At 42.2% G+C, this 24,026-nt stretch overlaps 1 protein-coding gene and 1 long non-coding RNA gene across 3 annotated transcripts; one reads left to right on the forward strand and one right to left on the reverse strand.

The window, feature by feature from the left end:
* The first annotated feature begins 1,842 nt into the window (after nucleotides 1-1,842).
* Nucleotides 1,843-6,120, forward strand: LOC149918368 (uncharacterized). 2 transcript variants are annotated; one of them, XR_016465408.1, is made up of 3 exons: nucleotides 1,843-2,035; nucleotides 4,024-4,094; nucleotides 5,543-6,120. It is a non-coding gene; the product is annotated as an uncharacterized LOC149918368 (long non-coding RNA). The 2 variants fall into 2 exon arrangements; XR_016465409.1 differs by having other exon boundaries at nucleotides 5,587-6,120.
* A 9,639-nt stretch (nucleotides 6,121-15,759) lies between these two features.
* On the reverse strand, nucleotides 15,760-23,078 carry HUS1 (HUS1 checkpoint clamp component). The gene is made up of 8 exons (XM_031592013.2): nucleotides 22,915-23,078; nucleotides 22,586-22,713; nucleotides 21,753-21,929; nucleotides 21,003-21,110; nucleotides 20,036-20,110; nucleotides 17,923-18,022; nucleotides 17,455-17,586; nucleotides 15,760-16,065 (listed from the first exon to the last, which is right to left on the reverse strand). Exons 1-8 carry the CDS (start codon nucleotides 22,964-22,966, stop codon nucleotides 15,983-15,985), a joined length of 855 nt encoding a protein of 284 aa, XP_031447873.1. The 5' UTR covers nucleotides 22,967-23,078; the 3' UTR covers nucleotides 15,760-15,982.
* Nucleotides 23,079-24,026: the final 948 nt, after the last annotated feature.

Below are 24,026 nucleotides of genomic sequence, written 5' to 3' on the forward strand. Positions count from 1 at the left end.
TTCATCTATTGGGTGCATGTGACTAATTCAGCAGGCTAAGCAAAGAATGAACTTTCTGTGTATCCCATGTAGACTAATCCAAATAAAAACAAAATCTACCATGCTCATAAATCTCCATGAAAAACAAAACAAACAAACAAAAAATAATGTATACATCCTGGGGGATAGGTCCCCCAAACTATGTGCTCTTTCAACACTGTATTTTGATTTTTAATTTCTTAATCCAAAATAGTAAAGCTGGTGTAAGTGAGAGGTCTCTTCACAACTAAGAAGTCACAATGCTGAACTAAGACAAAATCTGCAGTTAGAGCTGTAGTTATGAAATCAAAATTTCAGAGAAAGCGAACTACTTTTATTAAGCATTTAATGTAAAATGTAACTATGTGTCCTCAAAAAGCAGGATTTTGTTTAACTTTTGTTAACACTTGGATATTCTCTCACTGGAAAAGTAATCTCACTGATGCTTTCTTCATCTCAGTACCTGTCCTATAAGATCCCTTTAACATTACTCAGCGAATCTGTTTTGGCTGCTTTGGAATCAGAAAAGAGATTTTGGGGACACTGGTGCTGAATTAGAATTGAACAGCACTTCAGTCACTTCAGACTGTGCACAGAATATTGTGGAGGGAGAAAGATAAAGTCAACCAAAGGGCACAGGGAGAGAACCCAAAGGAAGAAAATATAACTGTGTCACTTTCTCTTCCTTTCCTTCCCATCCCTTTTTTGTTCTTAAGTATGTAATGTGTGTATATATGTGGTGTTAAATATGTATGTGTGCCAGAAAAGTGAGAGGGGACATCTGCGCATCTGTAGAAAGCAAGCACAGTATCTGTGCTGCAATAATTGTTTTCTTGCAGCCCAAGTAACAACAATTCTGGCTGTTGTCTGTCTTAAGCACAGATACAGTACTAAGCTCTCTGCTTCTATGTTGTCAGTTCAGATGAAATTCATTCCAATGTGAAATATAAAAAGAGACAATAGAGGCTTCAAGAACTCATCTGCCAATATTCAGGATACATCTAAATGAGACGTGAGACCTTTTGGTTTATAAAAATGTCATCGATGCTTCTAATGAAACGCCATTTCCAAAAGGTCACAGAGATCATCTCTTCATACAGGTACACAGTCATGCTAAATGTATGCTGCTATTATCAACAACATTTATTCACAACGCATTTGTTGTTCACAGACAGCTAAAATGTATGGCAGTGTGTTCCAGGCCACACACACAGAGTGCCACTGAAGTTATTACACTCCTTGCTCATAGACTGTGTAGGGTAAACAAAAGTTATGGAAGATTCGTGAGGTGAAACACTGTGGTGATTTCAAAGAGGAAAATATATGTGATTATAACAATTCACAAAAGAATTATTTCCTTGGCAGGAAAACTTTGGAGCCCAGTGAAGGGATGAGTAGTATTTTGTTGGATTCTTCAGGCAAAACTACAGCTGCCACTTGTGCTTTTTAGCTCACAACAGCACAGACATCCCAAAGTTTGGGACAGCCATAATAAGTTTTACTAATATATGTCATACTCATATTCACCTACACAAAAATAGCAAGGGCATCTCTCAAAGGAAGCAAGGGTATGCAATGTATAAGAGCAATAGCAATCAAACCAGGGAAAACTCATTGTTCCCTTTTTAATATCCTTTTGGGTTTCTTTATATAAGACTATGATGTCACCTTGAGTGTATAAGCAGCCAATCTTAACTTGCAAGAAACTGTAAGAAGTTTTTAATCTCTTAAACAAAATAAAAAGTGGTTAGGGTCTAAGTACTCAAAGCAATGTCTGCTTTTGCCTTTCTATTCACTTTTTTTTTTTTTTTCTAAGTGAAACCACCAACCTTTTCCATCCTAAGAGAAAACTCCATGGTACTCTCTGGCAAGGAGAAGACAGTCACTAAGCTGTGCCATAGTGTGTCCTGAACATGCTTCAGAAGAGATGTGTCATGTTTCATAAGATGTTTTGAACTGCTTAGAGTATAGGATGAGGCACTGTGCTTTGTTTTGCTTTAGTAAGCACATTTTAATGGTGAGTACCTTTCGTCCTTCTTACCATGAGACGCACAGAAAATGCCAAAGGGTTAATCTGAACTTGACTCTAAGATTTTAGGCAATCCTGTTGAACATTCATCCATCTCCTTAGTTTACATCTTTACTGAGAGGTGAGATGCTGGAACAAGTTACCCACAGGGGTTGTGGATGCTCCATCCCTGGAGGTGTTTCAGGCCAGGCTGGATGGGCCCCTGGGCAGTCTAACCCAGTACTTGATCTAGCAGCTGCCTGTGGCAGGGGAAAGCCTTTGGTATGTTGTATAGATGCATAGAATTGAGCAAATTTGCTCCAAAACAAATTAGAAGAAATATTTTCCAAAGCTTCCTCATTGTGCCATCAGTTCTTGGTTTCTCTGGCTGATTTCTAAGTTGAATTGCTTTGCATTTAGCGAGCATATACATAGTGCTATCAAGAAAGGAGGAATATCTTTAAAAACACAAAAGGCAAGACAGTAAATTAGGAATAGTGCTAAAATCTTTAAAGTGGCTTAAGCAGCTTTCACATTATTTTAACTGTTCAACAGACTCAGGTCACAAGGCTACATTCAGGGGAAAGCCTTTGTTATGTTGTATAGATGCATAGAATTGAGCAAATTTGCTCCAAAACAAATTAGAGTATGCCCAGAGAAGGGCAATGAAGCTGGCGAGGAGCACAAGTCTTCTGAGGAGTGGCAGAGGGAATTAGGATTGTTCTGGATTAGGATTAGTCTGGAGAAGAGGAGGCTCAGGAGTTGCTCTCTGCAAAAAACCTGAAGGGAAGTGAGGTGGGGATCAGCCTCTTCTTCCAGGAAGGTAGCAACAGGACTAGAGGAAATGGACTCAAGTTGTGAAGGGAAATTCAAGTTGGATGTCAGGAAAAATTTCTTCTCTGAGAGAGTGGTCAGTCGCTGAGTTGGGCTGCCGAGGGAAATGCTTGAGTCACCATGCCTGAAGTTGTTCAAGAAACACTTAGATGTTGTACTAAGGGACATGGCTTAGTGGGGAAATACTGGTGGTAGTTGGACAGTTGGACTGGATGATCTTGGAGGTCTTTTCCAGCCTTGGTGATTCTATGATTCCACTATTCTATGATTCTATGCAATACAATAAAAATGACACTCACCTAATTCAAATTTGAATTATTTTTTTAAAATATATTTTCCTTTCACTTTGTGAGAGGCTTCAGTTTTATTTCCTGTTGTCTTTCCCAAAGTTGTATTTTTGTCAGTCTTCTAATGAAAGTTGAATCTTCCCTACTTCACTGTATTCAAACATTATCTGGATTAAGTCTGTGTCTATCCATCCATTCCTCTTAAAATCAAATGTTTATAAAAGTCTTAACCTCATTTGACCAGTGAGGATTTAAAAACACCTGATTACTTCAGAGACATCCATTTATCATGATGTTATTTCCTGTGTCCACTTCAGTACTGGGATGTTGGGTTGGTTTCCATTTTTGTGTTTTTTTTCTCTTTTCTGCCTGTGCAGTCTGATCGCCATAAATGGAGACCTATGAGCAGCATTTAAATAAATTCCAGAGCTCCTGACTCTCTTGAAATGTAATACTTTCCATGTTACATAACTGTTTAGTTTGGTTTAGCTCAAAAGTCCTGAAAAGCAAATAACTGAGCACAAGGTTCTCTGATTTTCCTCCTGAATTTCACACGCAAAGGCTGAAGGAGGAAATATTTAGATATTCAGTATAAAAATAAAGTTTCTTTTCTGTGACTGTAGCCAGTAAGATCTTGTTATCAACATATTAGTGATACCAGAAATGATGTGTAACACCACACACAGCATTAGGGCGGAAGATGGTGGGTGGAAGACAGTGATGTTATTTGTCATTTACATCTATATTAGTAGATGTGAAAACTGAAATTTGTTCCAACTTGCATGTGAAGAGAGGGCGGGCAAGGCAGAAAGACCAGAAATGGTCTTTTAAGTTGGTGTCCAGAATGTAAGAATTTTTTTCTTGCATATCTCAAAGGTTGGTGTCAGTGTCTGAGTGACTATGATGCAGAGTCAGTGATGAAAACTTCTTGGTGCCATAGCAGAAAGGTAAGTGCTTCTGTCCCAAAAACAGAGGCAGAAGTGGGGGTCACTCGTGTTCAAGGACAGGAATGATGGGTGACAGAGGTATCATCAAGAAGGGAGAAGGGTGGGGAGTGGTGCTGGATATACCTTTCGCTAATGGATGGGCAAGTCCCCGTGGATAGACTCCTTTCAGACAGTCCCAGTAGATAGACTCTGGCCTGCTCCTTGGCATCACCAGCATTAGCCAACTCTAACCTGGCTTTCCTGAATTCTGCTACAGGCAAACTATGATCCACATGTTCAGACTTCTTCAATTCTCCTTCCAAAAACAAATGTAATATACCTTCTGTTCTTACGCCTAGTGCCAGCTCCACAGTATAACATCTGATGGAAACTGAGTTAAAACTCAGTGTAAATGGGGGCTAAGAATGTAAATCTGGGTACACATGGCTCTCAATAGGGAAATTATATGAAAATAAACTCAGGTTTAGTTGAGTTTTAGAATTTCATAGATCTTAGAGATTTGCCATTACAAAATCCATCCAATTGTTTTTGCCCTTTCTACATCCAATTTTGCCCTTTCTACATGGTCTTTTGCATCACTAAGCATCAGACATATTTGGAATCACTATCTAGAATGAAATCACCTAAATAACACAGAAAATTTGCAGTCCTACTTAGGACAGGCCAATACAAACAATGTCATCATCAAAGTTTGAAAACTGCAGCCATAGGAACATCCATTATTTCATACATACATGAGTTCAGAGGGAAGGAGCCCTGCAGTGGAGGAAGCATGCAAGCAATTATTTCTGGAACACTCAGAACATTCATGCATAATTACAAAAAGTATTTCTGCTTTACTGAAGTCCACTCCTCACAGCAACCTTCTGGACAAATTGTCAGCATCTGAGTTGAGCTGGTTCATGCTATGCTGAGTGATGAACTGTCTGAATAGTAGAGGTCAAAGAGTTGTAGTGAACGGGGCTACATCTGACTGGCAGGTGGTCACTAGAGGTGTTCCTCAGGGCTCAGTCCTAGTGTCAGCCCTGTTTAACATTTTTATCAACTATTTGGAATACATCCTTAGCACATTTATTGACGATACTAAAATGGGAAGTATAGTTGACCCTACAGAGGGACAAGAGGCCTTGTGCAGGCACCCAGATACATTGGAGCACTGGAGAATCATCAACAGCAGTGATAAATGCCAGGTTATACACCTGTAATGTAATATCAAAACACAGGTACAGACTGGGAGTTGAGTGGCTGGAAAGTAGTAGCCCTACTGAAAGAGATCTTAAAGATGCCAGTGATAGCAGGCTCAACATGAGCCAGCAGCATGCCATGGCAGCCAAGAGGGTGAACAACACTTTGGGGTGTATTAAACACAGCATAGCCAGCTGCTCAACTGAGGTGATTGTCCCACTGTATTTCCTGCTGATGTGGTTTGGTTTAAACATCCTTTGCAGCTCTGAGCTACACAATATAAAGAGGATATTAATGTCCTTGACAGTACCCAGAAGGCAACAAATCTGACAGATGGACTGGAAGGTGTGTCCTATGAGGAGAAGCTGAGGACACTTACGTTATCTAGTTTGGAGGAAAGAAGGCTGAGACAACCTCATTGCTCTCTGTAACATCCTGAGGAAGGAAAATGGAGAGACACGTCTGTATCTCTTTTCCTTGGTAAGCAATGATAGGATGCATAGGAATAGCACAAAGCAGCAATAAAGGAGGTTCAAACTGGACATTAGGAAAAAATTATTTCTTTTGAAGGTAGTCAAACAGGGGAACAGGCTTCCTAATGACATGACTGATGCTCCATGCTTGCAAATGTTCAAAAGGCATTTGGATGATGGACTTAATAATATGCTTTAACTTTTGGTTAGTCCTGAGATGGTCAGGCAGTTGGATTTGATGATTGTTGTAGGTCCCTTCCAACTGAACTTCCAATTTCATCCTTGCAGTCCAATCTTTCATTAATTATCCTACAATGAAATGAAAATCCTGAATATAAGCAGTGTTTTGTATCAGTGGCCAGTCGAAGACCTGTTAAATTTGAGAGAGGGAAATTTAGTTCTTTAGCATGACAAGATCAAGTAGGAGAAGTAAATAAACAGTGAGCTAGTAACTATTATCTAAACTCAAATTTCTAACTTAATTAGGGAAAACAACATCTAATATATCTTTGGAGTTTATAAAGCTGGATGGGCTTGATTCTGAGCAAGCAATGATTAAAACCACTGAATGAACCCATGATGTTCTCCTCTCTTCCATAATGGGTAACATCTCCCAGACTTGGGCAAATTCTCAGGTACAACTGCGGAGTGGAGATGCATGTGGAATGGAGATTCATGCACTACAAAAGGTGCGCAGAGGGATTTTAGAGAGTTCATTTGCCTTGTACTGTGAATCAGAGCTATAGAGGCATACACAGTACAGCTGGTCTTTAAAGGCAGTGGACAGCTTAAGCTCCAGTTGGGCTTTGACCCCTCTAATTTTCTCCCTGCAGAGCCTCACAGCCTCTTCATATCCCCCCTGAATGGCCTGTCTCTTCTTGCAAAGATCGTGAATGCTTTTTCTTCCTGAATTCTACCCAAAGCTCTCTGTTCAGACTGATCTTCTCTTTCACCACAGGAGGGCAGCTTGCTCCTGAGCTTTTAAGCTTTCCTTCTAGAGCAACATCCAGCCTTCCGGAAACCCTGAGCCTCTCAGGACTGACTCCTAAGGAACTCTATCAACCAGTCTCCTAACCAGGCTAAAGTCTGCCCTCTGGAATTCCGAAATGGCAATTCTGCTAATCTCCTTTTTTACTTTTCCAAGGATCAAAACTCATTAATTCATGATTGCTATGCCCAGGACAGCTTCCAGCACCACATCTCTGACCATTCTTTCTTTGTTCACAGCAGATCTATCAGGGAGCCTCCCCTGGTAGGCTCGCTTACCAGCTGTCTTGGAAAGTTATCTTCCACACACTCTAGGAACTTCCTACACTGCTTCCTCTCAGCTGTATCAGTATTTCCAGCAGACACTGGGTATGTTGAAGTCCCCTGCAAGAACCAGGGCTACTGACCTTGTAACTTCTAGTCTTGTTGAACTTCATCCCACTGGCATCAGCCAATCAATCCAACATGTCCAAGTCCATCTGTAGGGCCTTCCTACTCCCAGGCAGACCTCCCCCCCCCCCAGCGTGGTGTCATCTGCAAATTCACTGAGGGTGCTGTCAGTCCCCTCATCCAAGTCATCAATAAAGATACCAAACAGGACAGGTCCCAGTATCAACCCCTGGGCAGCACCACTTGTGACTGGTTGCCAGCTGGATTTAATTCCATTCACCATCACTGTCTGCACTTCATCTGTCATGTGTCTCCTTGTCCTGGTTTGGTGATCTATAACAGGCTCCCACTGGGATGTCTGCCTTGTTGGCCTTCCCCCTGATTGTTACCCAGAGGGATTTAATCTTATCATTCCCAGCACTGAGCTCTACGACATCAAAATCCTCTCTAACAGAGAGAGCCACGCCACCACCCCTCCTTCCTTGCCTGTCCCTTCTGAGGGGTTTATAGCCATCCGTTGCAGCACTCCAGCTGCAGGAGCAATCCCACCATGTTTCAGTAATGGCAACTAAGTCACAGTTTGCCTGCTGCACAATGGCTTCCATCTTCTCCTGCTTGCTGCCATGTTGCATGTATTTGTGCAGGTGCACATCAGCTGAGCCACTGACCTTAACCACAACTCTGGCTTTGTTATCCCAGGCTCATCTCTCTCTCTTCCCCTTTCATATCTAATTGCAAGCTCTCTCCATAAGCTCTGACAGCTCCTGAGCTAGTATCACTGTCCCCCTTAAAAAAGAAGAGATGTGTCTGCAGCCATTGGGTGAGATGCTCCTTAAACCACCCCATGATCAAAAAAACAAAATTCCTGCACTGGTACCAGCCCATCAGCCATGTATTTATCAGATGTGTTTTCCTGGTCTGCTGAGTATCCTTCCCTGCTTCTGAAGGAATAGAAAAAAAAAAAAACACCTGTGCTTCTGCTCCATCCATCAACACGCTGCAGTTCCTTTTGATAGCCCTAAGGCAGGTATGTCCACCTCACAGCCTGCAGGTCACACGCAGCCCAGCATGGCTTGCAATGCAGCATGCCCCTGCTCCACGCTATAGAGGTGGAAGCTCTTCACCACAGTTCAGGCATGCACCCATCACTTAGCAACAACCAAACCATTGGTGTGCTATTAACACTGTGCCAACTGAAACAAGGGCACCAGGAGGGCAGTGCTTTGCAGTGCTGACTCAAGTGGTGACAAATAATTGTTTGCATTTTGATACATCAGCCAAACACAGTGCTTTGAACAGCAAAGAATACGCAGCCATCCCTTCCATTTTGATAAAGGTGTTTGAGAACAGGTTTCAAGATTAAAAAAAAAAAAAAATCGATTTATGGTTCTGACATAATTTTCAGTAGATATAAATACATTAGCTTCAAATTTTCAAATGGCATAGAATGCACAGAGTTGCAGTCACATATTCAACTCAAAAACCTGAACATATCTCTCAACCAGAATTTCACGAGACTTCTCTCACAGGAGAAAAATATATTTTACTTCACAGCCATGCCTTACTCATTTGCTGCATGTGCATTTGTGAACAGTTGTCAAGGATGAAGTACAGGAAGAATAAAATTTCATCAAAATTCTCAGGTGAACACCTTGAGACCTCTCTGAGAATTGCAACCACTGCCACTGAACAAGGACTGCGTCAGTTTCACAAAAACAAGGTCAAGTATCCCACTTGTTTTATGCTTTTATTCCTTTCTTTTTTAATGTTTTAAGAAAAATAATAAAAAATAAAATGTTTTGTTAGTTATATATTAACGATATTGTATATTTCATGAGGGCTGCTCCAGAAGTAATGCCTCCTATTTTATGATGTTGGCCCACAACATCAAAGGTGAATGTTGGTGTTATGGCAGTAGAGGTTGAACCTTCTCACCAGTATTCCACTTCCTTTTATTGCTGTGTGACAGATGGCAGAAGAGGGGTAGTCTGACAAAATGGTGCTTCAGCAAAAGTATGTCATAGAATTCCACAACGAGAAAAAAATGACACCCACTGACATTCATTTATGCTTGCATTATGCTCTGTGGAGCCCAAACAGCAGATGTTAGCACAGAGATGTGGCAAGTGGTGCATTTCAGAAATAGCAACACTGAGTCACCTCTGCTGCTGCAGATCTTCATAAGCACAGCATGTAAGCACCTCTTGTTCCAGCACTGCTGAAAATGATGGTGGCTATGTTGAAAAATAGTGTTTTGTAGCTAAGAATTTCTTCTATCAAATAATGTTACTGTGCTCTTTCTACCGATTGTAGTTTTCATGGAAATACATAGGAGGCATTACTTTCAGAGCAACTTATCTGCGTGTGGCCCAACAAAAGGTTGGACACTGAGGACTCTGAGGCTTCTCTCAGTGGCTTCTTTATTGCCAACCTGAATTACCAGTGAAGGATAATAATCAGAGGAGTGAAGCAGGCCAGGAAGTTTTCTAATAATGCTCCTGACCTGGGCACCATGGAGGCACCAGACTTCCCTATGGATAGGCTCAAGCTGATATATATGGCCCTCTCTGCTTGCCCTGCCTGCACAAACTGCAGCACAAACTGCCACACCATGCCCTCCTGACACAGCACACCCTGTTTGTTTGTCTTGTTCAACACACTCCCTGTTTGCCTTGCTCCCTGGGAACAGCCTTTGTATGCATGGGGCTCTGGCCGTCATCCCTCCTGCCTCCATCCACAGTGTCAGAACCACCTCCCTGAGGAGGAGATGGCTCGTGCTTGAGGGGGGCCTGGGGCTCCCTCTCACTCCTTGTGTTTCTGGTTAGGGCTTGTGCTGCTCTACTGCCCCTCCTGTTGCAATCCTCTGCTGTGAGGCCTATATCCCACAAGGCCTTCCTATAGAAAAATCTTGTAGAAAAGGAAAGGGTGCCAGTTCATTCAGCCTGAACGCCAGCTTCTGAGCAGCGAATGCTCAGCAGGATACTTGAAGCAAGTAGTGAAGAGAAATCCATGAAATACAGCCCTGTTTCATCTGTGACCAGTAGATGTTTGGGATGGACCCCACCCTTACAGAGTGCTTGCAGCTGCATGTTCTCAAGGCCGTAAGAGTCTGGAATGTGCTCCCTTGGTCCAAAATGGCCTCACTTTTATGTACTTCCAGGCATGTAAAATCTTTGATGAGATGGAGTGGGAGCAGTGGACATTTGGAGAAAATAAGCTTTTCTGGGATGTTTTTCTTACGCCAGCTGCCTGAGGGAAACTCTTGCATGTAGTTGCTGAAGGCTTCTGACTGGCAAATTACTTTGCCTATGGGATAATTCAGAACAAATCTCAAGGCACAAAGAGGCTTGGTAGAGATCTCTTTTTAGTGTCAAGATGAAGAAACAAATCAATTTTGGAAGATAAGAAAATGGGAAAGGGAAAAGGGGAGGGGAGGGGAGAGATGCACCCCAAAGACAGAAAAGACTACATATTTAAAGGCATAGCATATACATATTAATTACATGCCAAGAAAACAGGCAGAAATTTTGAGAAATAATTAACATCTTGTCCCACCCTACTGAAAATATGTGCTGGGGGGTCTCTGGTGGTCATGGGATGAAGGCTAGTAATCATTCCTACTGTGAATCTCCAACCTTATAAGGTGGGTAGCTCTAACCAGTTCCTACTGATGTTACGTTGAGCTGAGACATCTGTTTTGCCATCTTATCTTCAACAGGACATCTATTCCACTGTATCTTCACTTGAGAACAAGTTTCTTGGCCTCCACATTTCATTCTTGAGCGTATATTTATGCAAGCCTTCTGTTCTTCAACTTGTATCCGCTCAAGTTATGCGAAAGGCTGTTCTCTCAACATAGAAAATCCGTTCTCATGATTCAGGATATGGCTTTATTCTGTTCGGGTGCATGTTAGGTGGAAGGATCCCTTGTGCATCCAGTGCCTTAAAGAATGCCTGCTTCTTAATACTACATTGGTGTTAAGGAGTTTTATTTGGGCTGGAGTTCATTTGGCAACGGTTTTGGCAAGACATATAGGACACTGCTTCTGAACCTCAGCAGATTCTGAGATTGCAGGACTTCTAGCCAGCACCAAGGGGATTCCCAGGGAAAACTTTCAGTCCTCAGACTAAAGTGCTTGAGGTAAGGCCCCTGGGAACGTAAAGGCATTCTTCATCATTACATAACTTGGGTTGTGGGTTTAAGTCCCGTGGGAACTGTCTGCTTGTACACAGGCAAAAGCCATGCAGGGTTGGTCCATAAACATACGTTAGGGTTCAAATCCCCACTGGAAAAGTTATTTCAGGCAAAAGCCTGGATAGCACCAAGGTCTGAATATAGGTTCAAGTTCCCTCACCAACTTGATAAAGGGGTTCAGCTTAAATAAGGCTTTGAGTCCCACCAAAGATTGTGGCTTTAAGTCCCATCACGGTGGCCATTTGTTGCTAAGGTTGTGGGAATATTGTAATATGAGCAGAGGACAGTCCTCTGTGGACAGTGAAGGTGGCAGAGGGGTTTGAGTCCCCCACATCTTCTGGTGTTGTCGGTATTCTGTTATTGCTGTTATTCTGTTATAGTTTGGGGTGGGTTAAAGACCCATGGTTTGGAATGTTCAAATACTTGCCCTTGGGACTCCTGGACCCTGGAGGGAAGAGAGAGAGTCCGGGAAATGGAGAGCTTCCCCCTGTTTGAGAAGGGGGTGGTCCAGGAGCATCTTGGTGGGATCAATGTGCACAAATTCATGGCCCCTAATGGGATGCATCCCATGTGCTGAGGGAGCTGGCAGAGGTGATTGCTAAACCATTCTCTATCATCTTTGACAGGTCCTGGAGAACAGGAGAGGTGACTGAAGACTGGAGGAGAGCCAATGTTACTCAACAGTCTTCAAGAAGGGCAAGGAGGAGGATCCAGGCAACTACAGGTCAGTCAGTCTCACGCTGTCCCTGGAAAGGAAACAACTTGTTTGGAGATGGCATAAAGAACAAGCGGAAAAGAAGACCGTCATCAGGAATAGCCAGCATGGATTCACCAAGGGGAAATCATGGTCAACAAACCTCATAGCCTTCTGTGATGGCATCACTGGCTGAGTAAATGAGGGGAGAGCAGTGGATGTCATCTACCTTGACTTCAGCAAAGCTTCTGATACTGTCTCCCATGACATCTTGATAACGAAGCTGAGAAAGTGTGGGATAGATGAGTGGACAGCAAGGTGAATCAGGTACTGGCTGACTGGCCAAGCTCAGAGGGTGACCTCCTCTCAGAGGAGACCTGTGACTAGTGGTGCTCCCCAGGGATAGGTGCTGGATTCAGTCTTGTTCAATATCTTTATCAGTGACCTTGATGAGGGTATAGTGTCAACCCTCAGCAAGTTCAATGACAACGCAGAGCTGGGAGGAGTGGCTGATGCACCTGAAGGCTGTGCTGCCATTCAGCAAGACCTGGACAGGCTGGAGAGCTGGGCAGAGAAGAAGCAGATGAGGTTTAACAAAAGCAAGCATGAAGTCTTGTGGAAGGAATCACTGTGGAAGGAATCACTGCATGCATCAGTAAAGGTTGGAGGGATGACCTGCTGGAGAGGAGCTCTGCAGAGAGGGATCTGGGCGTCCTGGTGCACCACAGGCTTGCCATGAACCAGCAGTGTGCCCTTGTGGCCAAGAGGACTAATGGCATCCTGGGGTTCATTAAAAAGCATGGCCAGCAAGTCAAGGGAGGTGACCCTCCCCCTCTACTCTGCCCTGGTGAGGCCTCACCTGGAGCACTGTGTCCACTTCTGGGCTCCCCAGTACAAAAAAGACAGGGATCTTCTGGAAAGAGTCCAGTGGATGGCCACAAAGGGCCTGGAGCACCTCTCTTATGAGGAAAGGTTGAGCAACCTGAGTCTGTTCAGCCTTGAGAAAGGAAGACTCACGGATCTGGTGTCTATAAATATTTAAAGTGCAGGAGGCAAAGGGATGAGGCCAGACTCCTTTCAGCGGTGTGTGGTGATGAAGGGAAAAGGCCACAAGCTGGAGCAGAGGAAGTTCTGCACAAATGTGCATAAGAACTTCTACACGGTAAGGGTGACAGAGCCCTGGAACAGGCTGCCCAGAGGGGTTGTGGATTCTCCTCTGGAGATGTTCAAGACACACCTGGATGCCTACCTGTGCAACTTGGTCTAGGGAGCCTGCTTTGGCAGATGATCTCTAGAGGTCCCTTCCAGCCCCTGCAATTCTGTGTTATGTAAAGCCCTGAAGAGAGGATGTAAAGAAGACAGACCCAGGCTCTTGTCAGTGGTGCCCAGAGATGAGACAAGAGGCAATGGGCACAAAACTGAAACATGAGAGATTCTCGATGACCACTGGAAAGCACTTCTTCATTGTGTGGATGATTGAGCACTTTAAGAAGTTGCCCAGAGAGGTGATGGAGTCTCCCTCTTTGGCTGTCTTCAAAAGCTGTACATACATGGTCCTGGGTTACCTGTTCTAGACAACCCTGCTCAAGCAACAGGGTTGGACAAGGTGACTTCCAGAGGTCCCTTCCAAAACCCTAATCATTCTGTGATTCCATGACTGTGAAAATAGATGACTAACTTTCTAATTCTCTGATCTATTATAAACATGGTGATCTGAAGGATGTCCTGAAATTTAAACAGAATAACAAAATTCAGAACCATATCCTTAGGAAGCAGAACTAAAACATACAAGTGCAATACTTGTTAGTGTAAAAACTCTGATTCAGCTGCAGAACTGTTGTAATACATCAGAATTAAGGGACAAACTTCCAGTAAGCACACTTGGCGTTATAAGCAAAAAGAGGCATAGAAGAGGCTTTGATAAAAATCTTTTGGTACAGAGAAGGGCTTTTCTCACTAAGAATGAAAAAAAAAAAAAATAAAAATCAATCTCAGCAAAAAAGAAAACATCAGCAAAAGAATGCATGCATCTACAAGAAGATGGGGGAATCTCTGGAAAAGTTTCTGACAGGGAATCTAAGAAGCTTGTGATGCAGCTTTCCATAGTAACAGAGCACAGAAGGATAGCAGCTTTGTTCCTATCCCTAATGCCTATCTTCACCATCTCACCAGGGCATAAACTAAGAATAATGGTCTTTTTTTGCAGATCATAAAACAATACATAGGAAACCTATTGTGTCTCTTCTTCAGATACTCAGAGTATGCAACAATGCAGTATTTTAAAACTATCATTAACTTCTCATGGCATACAGCCATGAAGATAAATTTAAGAGCAGTCTTGCCAAGAGAATTGTGTTTCTGCACTAGAAACTTCCAATACCAAGGAACAGACCCTTACCAAACTGACACCTTTCTTACAAAATGGCTGTGTAGGTTAAAATGCCTGCACGGTTGTTTTTTACAAGAAGAATGCTGAGCAGAACAGAATGGAGGCTAGGATGCCCCGAACAGGGTAGGAAATTAATCCAAAGGGTTTGAGCAACACCCACAGTGATTAAACACAAACAATACCAACTTCCACAAAAGAATGCACAAGTTCACTGAAAAGGAAAAGGCTGCTAAATAAATGTAAATGAACAATCTGTGCTTGCTAGAACAGCATAAAAGGTATAATCAATCAGGAATTGGGGCTTGGTAACCTTTAGATACTACCTGACACGGGTTTCTTCTTTCTTAAACATGGCTTTCGTAAGTAGTGAGGGATAAGGCAAAAAATACAGAGCAGAATAAGGAAATCCTGGCATGCAATAAAACAAGCATGACAGCTTCAAGAAATATCAACCTCCTGTACCCATAGAAAAGTACAAAGTGATCTTAAAAACAATAGGTTGGTGATAGACCTTATATGGAAAAAACTGATAAGCAAATGTGTTGTGTATATTGCGAGCCTGGAGTACCTAGCCAATAGGGGAATAGGGGAGTCATTAACTGTGATGGAAGAAAAGGGTGCATGATGGTGTTTCACTGATTCAGTGCGTGTTTTCGCCCCGCCACATGGGGGCGCTACTGCAATACAGAATAATAACATCCTGCTTCACCGGTATCTTTGCCTGATGGAAAATTGTGGATTCCAAGCATTTCCGACAATGCCAGATTGGTATTTCCCCACTCAAGATCAACAATTCCTAATTAAGAGCCCAAATCTATAACCCTTCCATAAAGCTTCAATTCTGGATTACTCATCTGTTTACTTCCTACCAGCCTTGCGCTTTAACCCAAACACAGCATGGACAACAGAAGCATAACTCAGCAGTTCATCTCCAATACAAACATCAGAATAACTAGGAGGTGTACGTATCTTGAAGGTTTTCTGCTTTCAAGATTTTCTGCCATTGGAGTCAGAAACTTAATCAAAGTGCTTCTCAACTATTTAATTAAAAAGCAAACAAACGTGCTTAACAGCTGCCTGGTGCTCAGTGCTACATGACCTCAAATAAACACGTGCAGTAAACGCCTTCCTGGTTGTACCACACCATAACACCCAAAACTCTCTTCTTTTCTGAAAGAGTAAAAACGTTCCATTTGAATATCCACAGGCTGAATGTCCCACATATTCCAAAAAAATATTCCTAACAAAGAAATAACCACCCTACCTTGTCCTTTCAGGAAGCAGACAAGCAGCACCATTAAGAGGAACCTGAGATTTCTATAGATCCAGTGACTCAACAAGCACAGGTGTCAACTGCTTCAAAACAACAATATAAAGCATTTATTTGCCTGAATTGTTGGATTACATCTTAAACTTTATTAAAAAAAGAGTAGTGACCCCTTTCCTCCCACCCAACCCTATCTTACAGAAAATCACAAATGTATTTACAAACCAAACAGGTAACACCAAGGTAAGGTGCTATCCCACTTTGTGGAAAAGGCCTCAGCGTGGAAAATGGCTATGATTCCAAAACTTTCAGGCAAGTGCTGGAATAAAATATTGAAGTGAAACATCTTCATGGAGCAAGACAAAGTGAACAATTCTTTTACTCACGATATCTGTTAAAGAGAAAAAAAAAACAGAAAATCCAGTTTGAAGCATGGCAAATACTTTAGAGAATGCCACCATAAGAACACAACATCCCTTCTGATACAGGATGTCATTTTAAAGTATATTTTAAATAAATACTTTAAGTAAAGAGAATGACCAGACATACAACCCTGAAATATTGAAGTACTGAGGGCCTTTTAAGGATTACTGAAGCCTATGAATGCTGATACCAAAACGGAATTACATAACGCACAGGCACAAAATAAAATACCCAGAACTTAATCTTCCCTGAGAAACCCCTAGTGTTTGCACTAAACCATAGATGTAAGATATAAGTGCATAGATGCTTTTATAAAGTCAGAAGTTCAGGAGGAAAGCACGCAGACTTATCAAAATGACATATAAACCCCTGTACAACTTCTGCTTAAGGGGAACACAGTTTTTCAATGGTTAGAAACGCCTGCTATGTAAAAAGCATTTTGGTATCAGAATCAATTTGGTTCTGGATTTAAGAAAGCAGATGAGAGAAAAAAGTCAGTAAATCTATTTCTCTAGCATAAACTACAGCTTTCCAAAAAAAATTCAGCTCTGAAGTACATCAGCTTAACTTCAAAACAAAGGCAATAAAAAAAAAAAAAAACCTCATGATTAGTCACCTGCAATGTCAATGACAAAATAATTATTTTTGAGGGGAGAAATGAAGAATTTTCCCACTCACCTAGATATAAAAGCATTTGTAAGTAAAGATGTTAGGGCAACAGAGATAGTGAAGGATCTAGACAGCAAAACACATGAGGAACAGCTGAGGGTACTTGCTTTGTTCAACCAAGAGATGGCTGAGGGGAGGCCTCATGGCAATCTACAGCTTCCTCATGATCTCTTTGGTGTCAGCAATAGGACCTAAGCATCATAGCAATAGGAGCAGCATCATAGGAGGGTCAGGTTGGGTTAGGAAAAGGTTCTTTGCAGGTGGTTGAGCACAAGTACTGGCTCCTCAGAGTAGTGGTCACGACACCAAGCCTGCTGTAATTCAAGAAGTGTTCGGACAACACTCTCAGACATACAGTTTAATTTTTTAAGTAGTTTTGTGTGGAGCCAGGAGTAGATTATTCTAGTGGGTCCCTCTCAACTCAGGATACTCCATGATTCTATTATTCAGTCTGAGTATTGATACTTTTAAAAGGTCCTGGCTAAATGCTTTTAATATTATTTCTTTCTTTCTGAAGAACGTGATGCTCACTGACTAAAACCAGAAACATTAAAAGTTCTCAGGTGCAGTAAAAACAGCAAAGTTTCAAAGTGACAAAGCAGAAGATTTATTATTCACCTAAGACTACAAGCACAGCAAACATCCCTTCCATAAACAGCAAGTTTGTAATTGGGGTGGTTCAACTTACTGCACAAGGCTTTTGTGGGATTGACCTGCTGTCCTACAAGCAGCTGCTGCAACTTCTTGATGTCTATGCGTGCTTCAGCCATGCTCTGCAGATCTCTGTCTTGAGCAGAACTTTGACATCCATCCTCTGATGCTGAAAGAACACAACACTTAGTAAAAAAAAATCAGAACAGATTTCAAAACTTAGAAGGATGTGCCTGATAATTACACAACAGTTGATATTCAAAGGGGTTGCTTATCAGCAACAGCATTGCAAGAAAGTGGAAGCCCACTATTCCAGCAAGTTGTCAGAATTACTGGATGAGATTTGCCCAGCAAATATGAGAACTGGACACTTTCTTTTTAAGGTTTCATTTGAAGACTCCAAAAGATTTGATGGTATTTTGTAAGTACTAACAGAAGGTAGGTACTGTTGACAGTACTTAAGTAATGAGATCAGACACAGGAGGAAAGAAACAAGAAAACTTACCCCAGGGAGGATTTCCCAAATCTTTAAAATGTGTTGTTACAGATACTACATCAGTTTCTATTTTTAAGTTCATTTCTCCACTCAAATTTGCTTCAATCACCTGCAATACAATCAATTTTAAGCAAGTCACTTTTGCTGTGCAGAACTATGTGATGCTCTATTCAAGCTTCCAGAAGTGCCTTCACAGCTCAATTGTACATTTTCAATACAGTTCAAATATTTGAATGCTGAGCTACAGAATACATTTCTTATCATGGCTACGTGAATGATCCTAGACCAACTTCCCTCAAACTATGAAGAGAATCATTTAATTACTCCTCATTGCTTGCAGAGTAAGTATTGGCTTTGGAAAGTCCACATGCTAAGATAAAGTCCTTTGAAACAAGAGATTGAAGTTGAAAAAGTGGAACATTTGCTGCATTATCTTCTAGCTTTTAAACAAACAGAAAGACATATACACACTCAATGCAACACATACAGAAAATTGGATGCACTAGGAGCTAATCTGCAGTTGCTTTCCAAGACTTAAAAACAAGCATTAGTTGCACCAGAGCAGTAACTCCAAGCAGGACTTGGGAAAGCAAAGACCCCTGGAAATGTGCTGAAAGTCTTCGAATTCCATCCTGAAAAATGGTATCTTACCAAAAGAAGGCAATATATTATCTTACACAAATCAGAGGACTACTCATGCACATCCACACACATGATTTCTGTGATCAGAAGAATTCTCAGTACTTCTACAGAGGCTCAGCTGACAACCAAAAATTCCTACAGAAGGGGAGATGCACACAGAATGACGAATTACTGTTTGAAAGACCTTCTGAAGCAGTTTTTGCAGCACTCATCTTGGCCAAATTTACTTCCAAAGTGCATCTAACATAAATAATTGTGACACTTCATATTTTTATTTGCTAATAACAGAAAAGCATGTACAAGGTGAGAGTACCCTGTCTCTTTCCTTACAGCTATCAAAAGTATTTCCCAAAGTTTTACTTAGTTTTGACTATAAATGCACTTCGGAGAAGGAGGTTAGGAACTCAGGAAGGAGGTTATGACTTGTGTTGATATGCTACCCTCTTCTGAGTGTTGCTACACACCAAAGATCAATCCTATCATACAGCTATCCTGTGAGATGAGAGATCAACTCTGGAAACAAAGCAGTTACACACTGTGCTTTTGTTGCATGTAAGGACTTTCCTAGAGGACACTGGGGAAGAAAGTTAGATAGAGAGGAAAAATAAAATTCCAAAAGGCTTACTACAAAGGAGAAAATTCTAAAGTATGTTCTACAAATAGATGAGTGACACTGCCATTTTCAAAACTGACAGAAAGCCAGTATTTACCTCTCAACCCTTCCAAGTCCTGTAAGACAGAACTACCCAATTTCGGGACTCCACATTTGCAAAAAAAAAATCCAATTTATCAAAATTGTTATGTACAGTTCCAAAACCTTTCCAAAGCTCTGTAGCTGCTTACTAACTTCAATGCCAGTAAATTTTAGTGACTTTCAGTTTTGGAGAAACTAAATAAACAAACAAAAAATAAATAAATCCATTTTTAGACCTCCTGCACAAAGCTTCCTCCAATAAAAGGCTTACCAGCCTCGAGAAACTCACCATGTCAGAATCTAAAGCATAGGTTGACATCCATGAGCCATTAAATCATACCTCAAGTTCACTAAAAGGTCATTTATTAAAAAAAAAAAAAAAAAAAAAAAAAAAAAGACTCACTTAATAGGGCATTCTTTTTAATGGAATCACCTATAAAGAGTCCAGCACACTTCATGAAAGACTGCAATTTTTTTCCATCTGTAAAGGGTGACTTGTATGTATTATGCAGCAACATAATATCACACTCTTTCTGGAACTCAGTGCAAAAGAAGAGGATGTTTTATGAGGTCCTGGACAAGCTCTTCACCGTCAGTCCTAAAATAAATTCCATCATTCCCTTCATCACTTCTCTTCAGTGCCTACACAATCTTCAGGTACCTTTAACTCAAAATCCATCCCATCCAAAAAACAAAATATAACAGAGGCATCAGTTCAGGCAACAGGGAAAACAAGTGTTACAGTGTAGAGGTCTGTAGGACATAGGCTTAAGTGCCTTAACTTACAATGCAATTGCTGATATTCTTCATTCTCTCCACAATACTCTTCATTGTTTTCAGCGCTGGTAGGTAAATACTGACCTAGAAAGACAAAAAAAAAAAAAAAAAGACCAACCATAGTCATGACAGTGTTTTATCTGTAATGTTCAAGTTTCCCCTTCAAGTACATCCTTATTTTGGACACCTCAGTTACACACTGAGTGGAAGGAGCACAATATTTAATTAAATTCAGCAAACAATCCAAGAACAAAAGAACTCTCCCATTCCAGTAACAGGCCATCCCTCCAGCAATTGCTTCAGACACACTATCCCAAAGCCATGTTGAAAATAGAGGACAGATAAGATTCTCATGTGAACCTACATCTGTGTAACTGAGCAGTCAAAAGTAACTACAGCTGATCACTTTTGAAACCACATTGGTTTAAATCTGAAATAACAGAACGCGTAAGTTTCTACTGTGTCTTACATCTTCTGATTTGAAATAATCTTAGCTATGGAGGTAACAGAGAACTATATCCTCAAATAGGAACACAATTTGCACAAGGACCTTTTGTTGCAGTTCTGCTGAAAGTTAAAAAGGATATAAAAAGGATATTTAAAAAAGAAACAGGAGGAAAAACATACAAGTAACTCTGCCAGGTAGGCTAGAAATTCCAGGTACAGCAGATTATTTGGGCTACTTGGTACCTAAGCAGTTAAACCATATGAAGTAATCACAAACCTTATTGTTTTGGAGACACTCCTGTACAAAGCTATGCAAGTCCTTTGCTTCTCCACTGTCCCATCCCAAATAATGCAGCAGCAAATTACAACTATCTGCTCCATTTTTACTTATTTGGGGCTCTTGTCAAGATGTAACCTCTCCAAACCTCTAGCTTTCCCTTTTCTGCCCCTTCTCCTCTCCAAAACCCAGTATACCCCATGGCAGGATAAACCTTCTCACTCCACAGGAAATATAAAAACAGAGGCTTACATCAAAGTCTGGCACACTGGGCTCTCTGAAGTCATTCCATAGTCTTCTGGGAATAACCTTCACAGGAATGTCATGTGTCACAATCCTACTGCTGCTTGATAAGGATGGCTTGAGAGAGACAGAGAATGTTTTTTAAGGAACAGTTTCAATTCTGAATCCAAATTTTTCAGACCCAGACTGGGAAAAACTAGATCCAACTACCCCAGATACCCAGTTCCACTTCTCTGTTTTTCCATAGGTTCTCTATTAAGCTGATTTTGAGTTCCAAAAGTCATTAGTACCTATGAGCTAACATTACACGGTGAAAAAGTGTTAACAACAAAAAAAACTTTGATGTGCTACTTGAAATAGGATGACAAGCAAAAGCAAAACAAAGAGCCGAAGACTACACCAAAACCTCTTGCACCTAAGAGCTTCAATAAGAAGGCAACAGATCACAGAAAATGTAGAGAATAAAGAAATGGAGCAGAATAGTTGGTGACTAAGATATCGCACAAAGGTGTTTCGGCCAGATGGCTTTCATTCCTCCCCCACCCCTTTCTTGTCTTTTGGAAAATACAATTCTGGTATTATTTGTTATCAACCTTGATGGTTGGAAAGGCCAGTAAGGGGAAAAATGCCAAGATTTTTCTTTTTTTTAGTTTTCTACAATTACACTAAAGACTGCCAAAGCTACAATTTGATCAACAGAAAAACATTTAGTTTTTAATAATTTTAACATAATAATGAAAAAAACATTATTGCACTTACTAGCTCCACAGCAACTCTGAGACAAGGAGAATGTTTGTTAGTCAACTTGATCTTCACTGCCTTTGCACTCTGGGCAGTTTTTAATGCTCTTGACAGGTTCTCAGGCACGAGCTCTAAATATATTTCATTGTGATCTACAGCTACTCCCTCCATCTGATATTCATCAAAGAAATTCCCCTGCAAGGTTTGAAATTTGAGAAAATAAAGCAAATTTAACAAAAAAAAAAAAAAAAAAAGAGGGTTAAGTTTGACTTAACAGACCTTAGTTGGTTACAGGAGGTATCCTGTGCCCAGCACCACCTGCAGGAATCAACAGGTAAAGATGGAGACTCGCTGCTTCAGAGGTGAAACTATTAGCTTCAGATTCTCCCCCAACACCTCAAAATACACGGTGGAAGGGTGAGCTATGCTTTACTGTTTCTGGTTCTGGGCAGGCCCTTGCAGGCCAGCACAGGTGGAATCATTAATTAGAACGGACAACCGAGGAAAAGCAGCGTTTAGCCACAAACACCAGCCCTGCACTGCTAGGAGGCACTGGTGCAGAACAGAATGCCTCGAGTGGCGTGGGAGACACCTTAGTAGGGACTGTGTTTATAAGAAACACCTTGTAAGAGACATCTGGCTGCAGGCACTACTTCTGGAGTGGTGGAGTCGCCGTCCCTGCAGTGATCAAGAGGCGTCTGGGCGAGGAGCTGCGAGATCTGGTTTAGTGCTTGTGGTAGCAGTGGCAGTGTGAAGACGGTTGGACTAGATGATCTTATAGGTCGTTTCCAACCTTGTGACTCTATGATTCTGTGTCAATGCGGTGAGGGTACCGAACGTCCCCGCCTTACCTGGCACAGCTCGCACCACATGCTGACTCCTCCATTCGCGACCCTGTCGGACAGGATGAAGTACAGCTTGCTCACCGTCAGACGCAGGGTGCAGCTCTTGGCTAATTTCGCGATCGTGTTAATGACACCTGGCGGGGGGAACAGCAGAGGGAACAGCTGTGCACCACGGCGGCAGGGGAGAAACACAAACACACACACACACACACACACACACACGTGCACGCACGCGCACACACACCCCGCAGCCCTTCCTCTTCCGTGCCCTCGCGAAGGGCAGCCCGCTCAGCCGCGGCACGGCCCATCCCGCACCCTGGGCCCGGCAGACTCACGGCTGAAGTGGTTGAGACAGGCGAGATCCACGATCTTAGCCCTAAAGCGCATAGCGACAAGCGGCAACGCCACGCAACGCCGCTCCGGCTGCGCGGCTACGGGCGGGGACGAGGCCTTGCGCCGGCGGGAAGCGAGGGTCGGGCGGAAAGCCCGGAGGGGGCGGAGCGTTGTGCAGCAGTACAGCCTGGGAAAGAGCGGTTTCTGGCCACAGCCCTACGCGAGGAGCAACCATTTCAGCCACCTTGCGCTGTGTGGAAGCGACGCCTGGAAATTAATTGAGTCTTCAGCAAACCGACGTTCTGTCTGGGGAGCGTTGTTTTCCTGGACAAGCAGGACGTGTCAGTTCTGGAAGCGGAGTCTTAACGCCCCGCGAGCAGTGAGGAGGTGCGATCGTACAGGCACCGTAACAAGGTGGATGTGATAATTAGAAGCTTGGCCACAAGCCAGTTTTTTAATAAATAATTTCTCCATCAAATATGGGATCTGACCTACTAGCACACAACTTTTGGGTAGACAGCAACTCCCAGTGGAACTCAATGACCACCTAAGATCCCTTGCAAGAAGCACGTATTAACACAGTGCAGGCGTAATATTAGATTTTAATACACATAGCAGTTCTAGGAATAAGCAAGCACTTCATAGAAATGGTATGAATACTCACACGTTGGGTGTATACAACCTGTGCCACCCCCCCGCACCCAGTGCTGCAGTGCAGTAATGTCGGCATTAGGGTTAGTGAGTTCAATTCCCAGATTTCTGTGACAGAAACCGTTGCAAGATCTGCCTGTGTAGAATCACACAGAAGTGGAGCCTTGTCAGTTGCTTTTCCAAACACTGATAGTAACCCAAAGTGAAGATCAAAGAGCTTGCCTCAGGGCAGAATTTCCTCTCCGGAACTAAAGGCTCCACATCTGGATGCAGTGCTCCAGCTGAGGCCGCACCAGGGCAGAGCAGAGGGGCAGATTCACACTTCTAAGCAACTACGGCCAATGATCAAGCCCAGACTGGGCAAGGGCAGGAGTTCATTGCAATGTTAAGACCTATGGGCTGGTACAAAATGATGAAGGGTGGAGATTGTAATTGTTAAGCTTTTACATTTTCGTAACCCATC

This window comes from Phasianus colchicus, chromosome 3 (assembly GCF_987193195.1).
Source record: "Phasianus colchicus chromosome 3, bPhaCol1.hap1.1, whole genome shotgun sequence".
NCBI lineage: Eukaryota > Metazoa > Chordata > Aves > Galliformes > Phasianidae > Phasianus > Phasianus colchicus.

What these genes read in the sequence shown, in the direction of transcription:
- HUS1 (XM_031592013.2), bottom strand. Translation starts at nt 22,966, where the DNA reads ATGCGCTTTAGGGCTAAGATCGTGGATCTCGCCTGTCTCAACCACTTC. An exon ending in TGTGGTGCGAGCTGTGCCAG is followed by an intron (nt 21,930 to 22,585) that starts GTAAGGCGGGGA and finishes CAAACCTTGCAG; the next exon opens with GGGAATTTCTTTGATGAATA. An exon ending in TCAGAGTTGCTGTGGAGCTA is followed by an intron (nt 21,111 to 21,752) that starts GTAAGTGCAATA and finishes GTCTCTCTCAAG; the next exon opens with CCATCCTTATCAAGCAGCAG.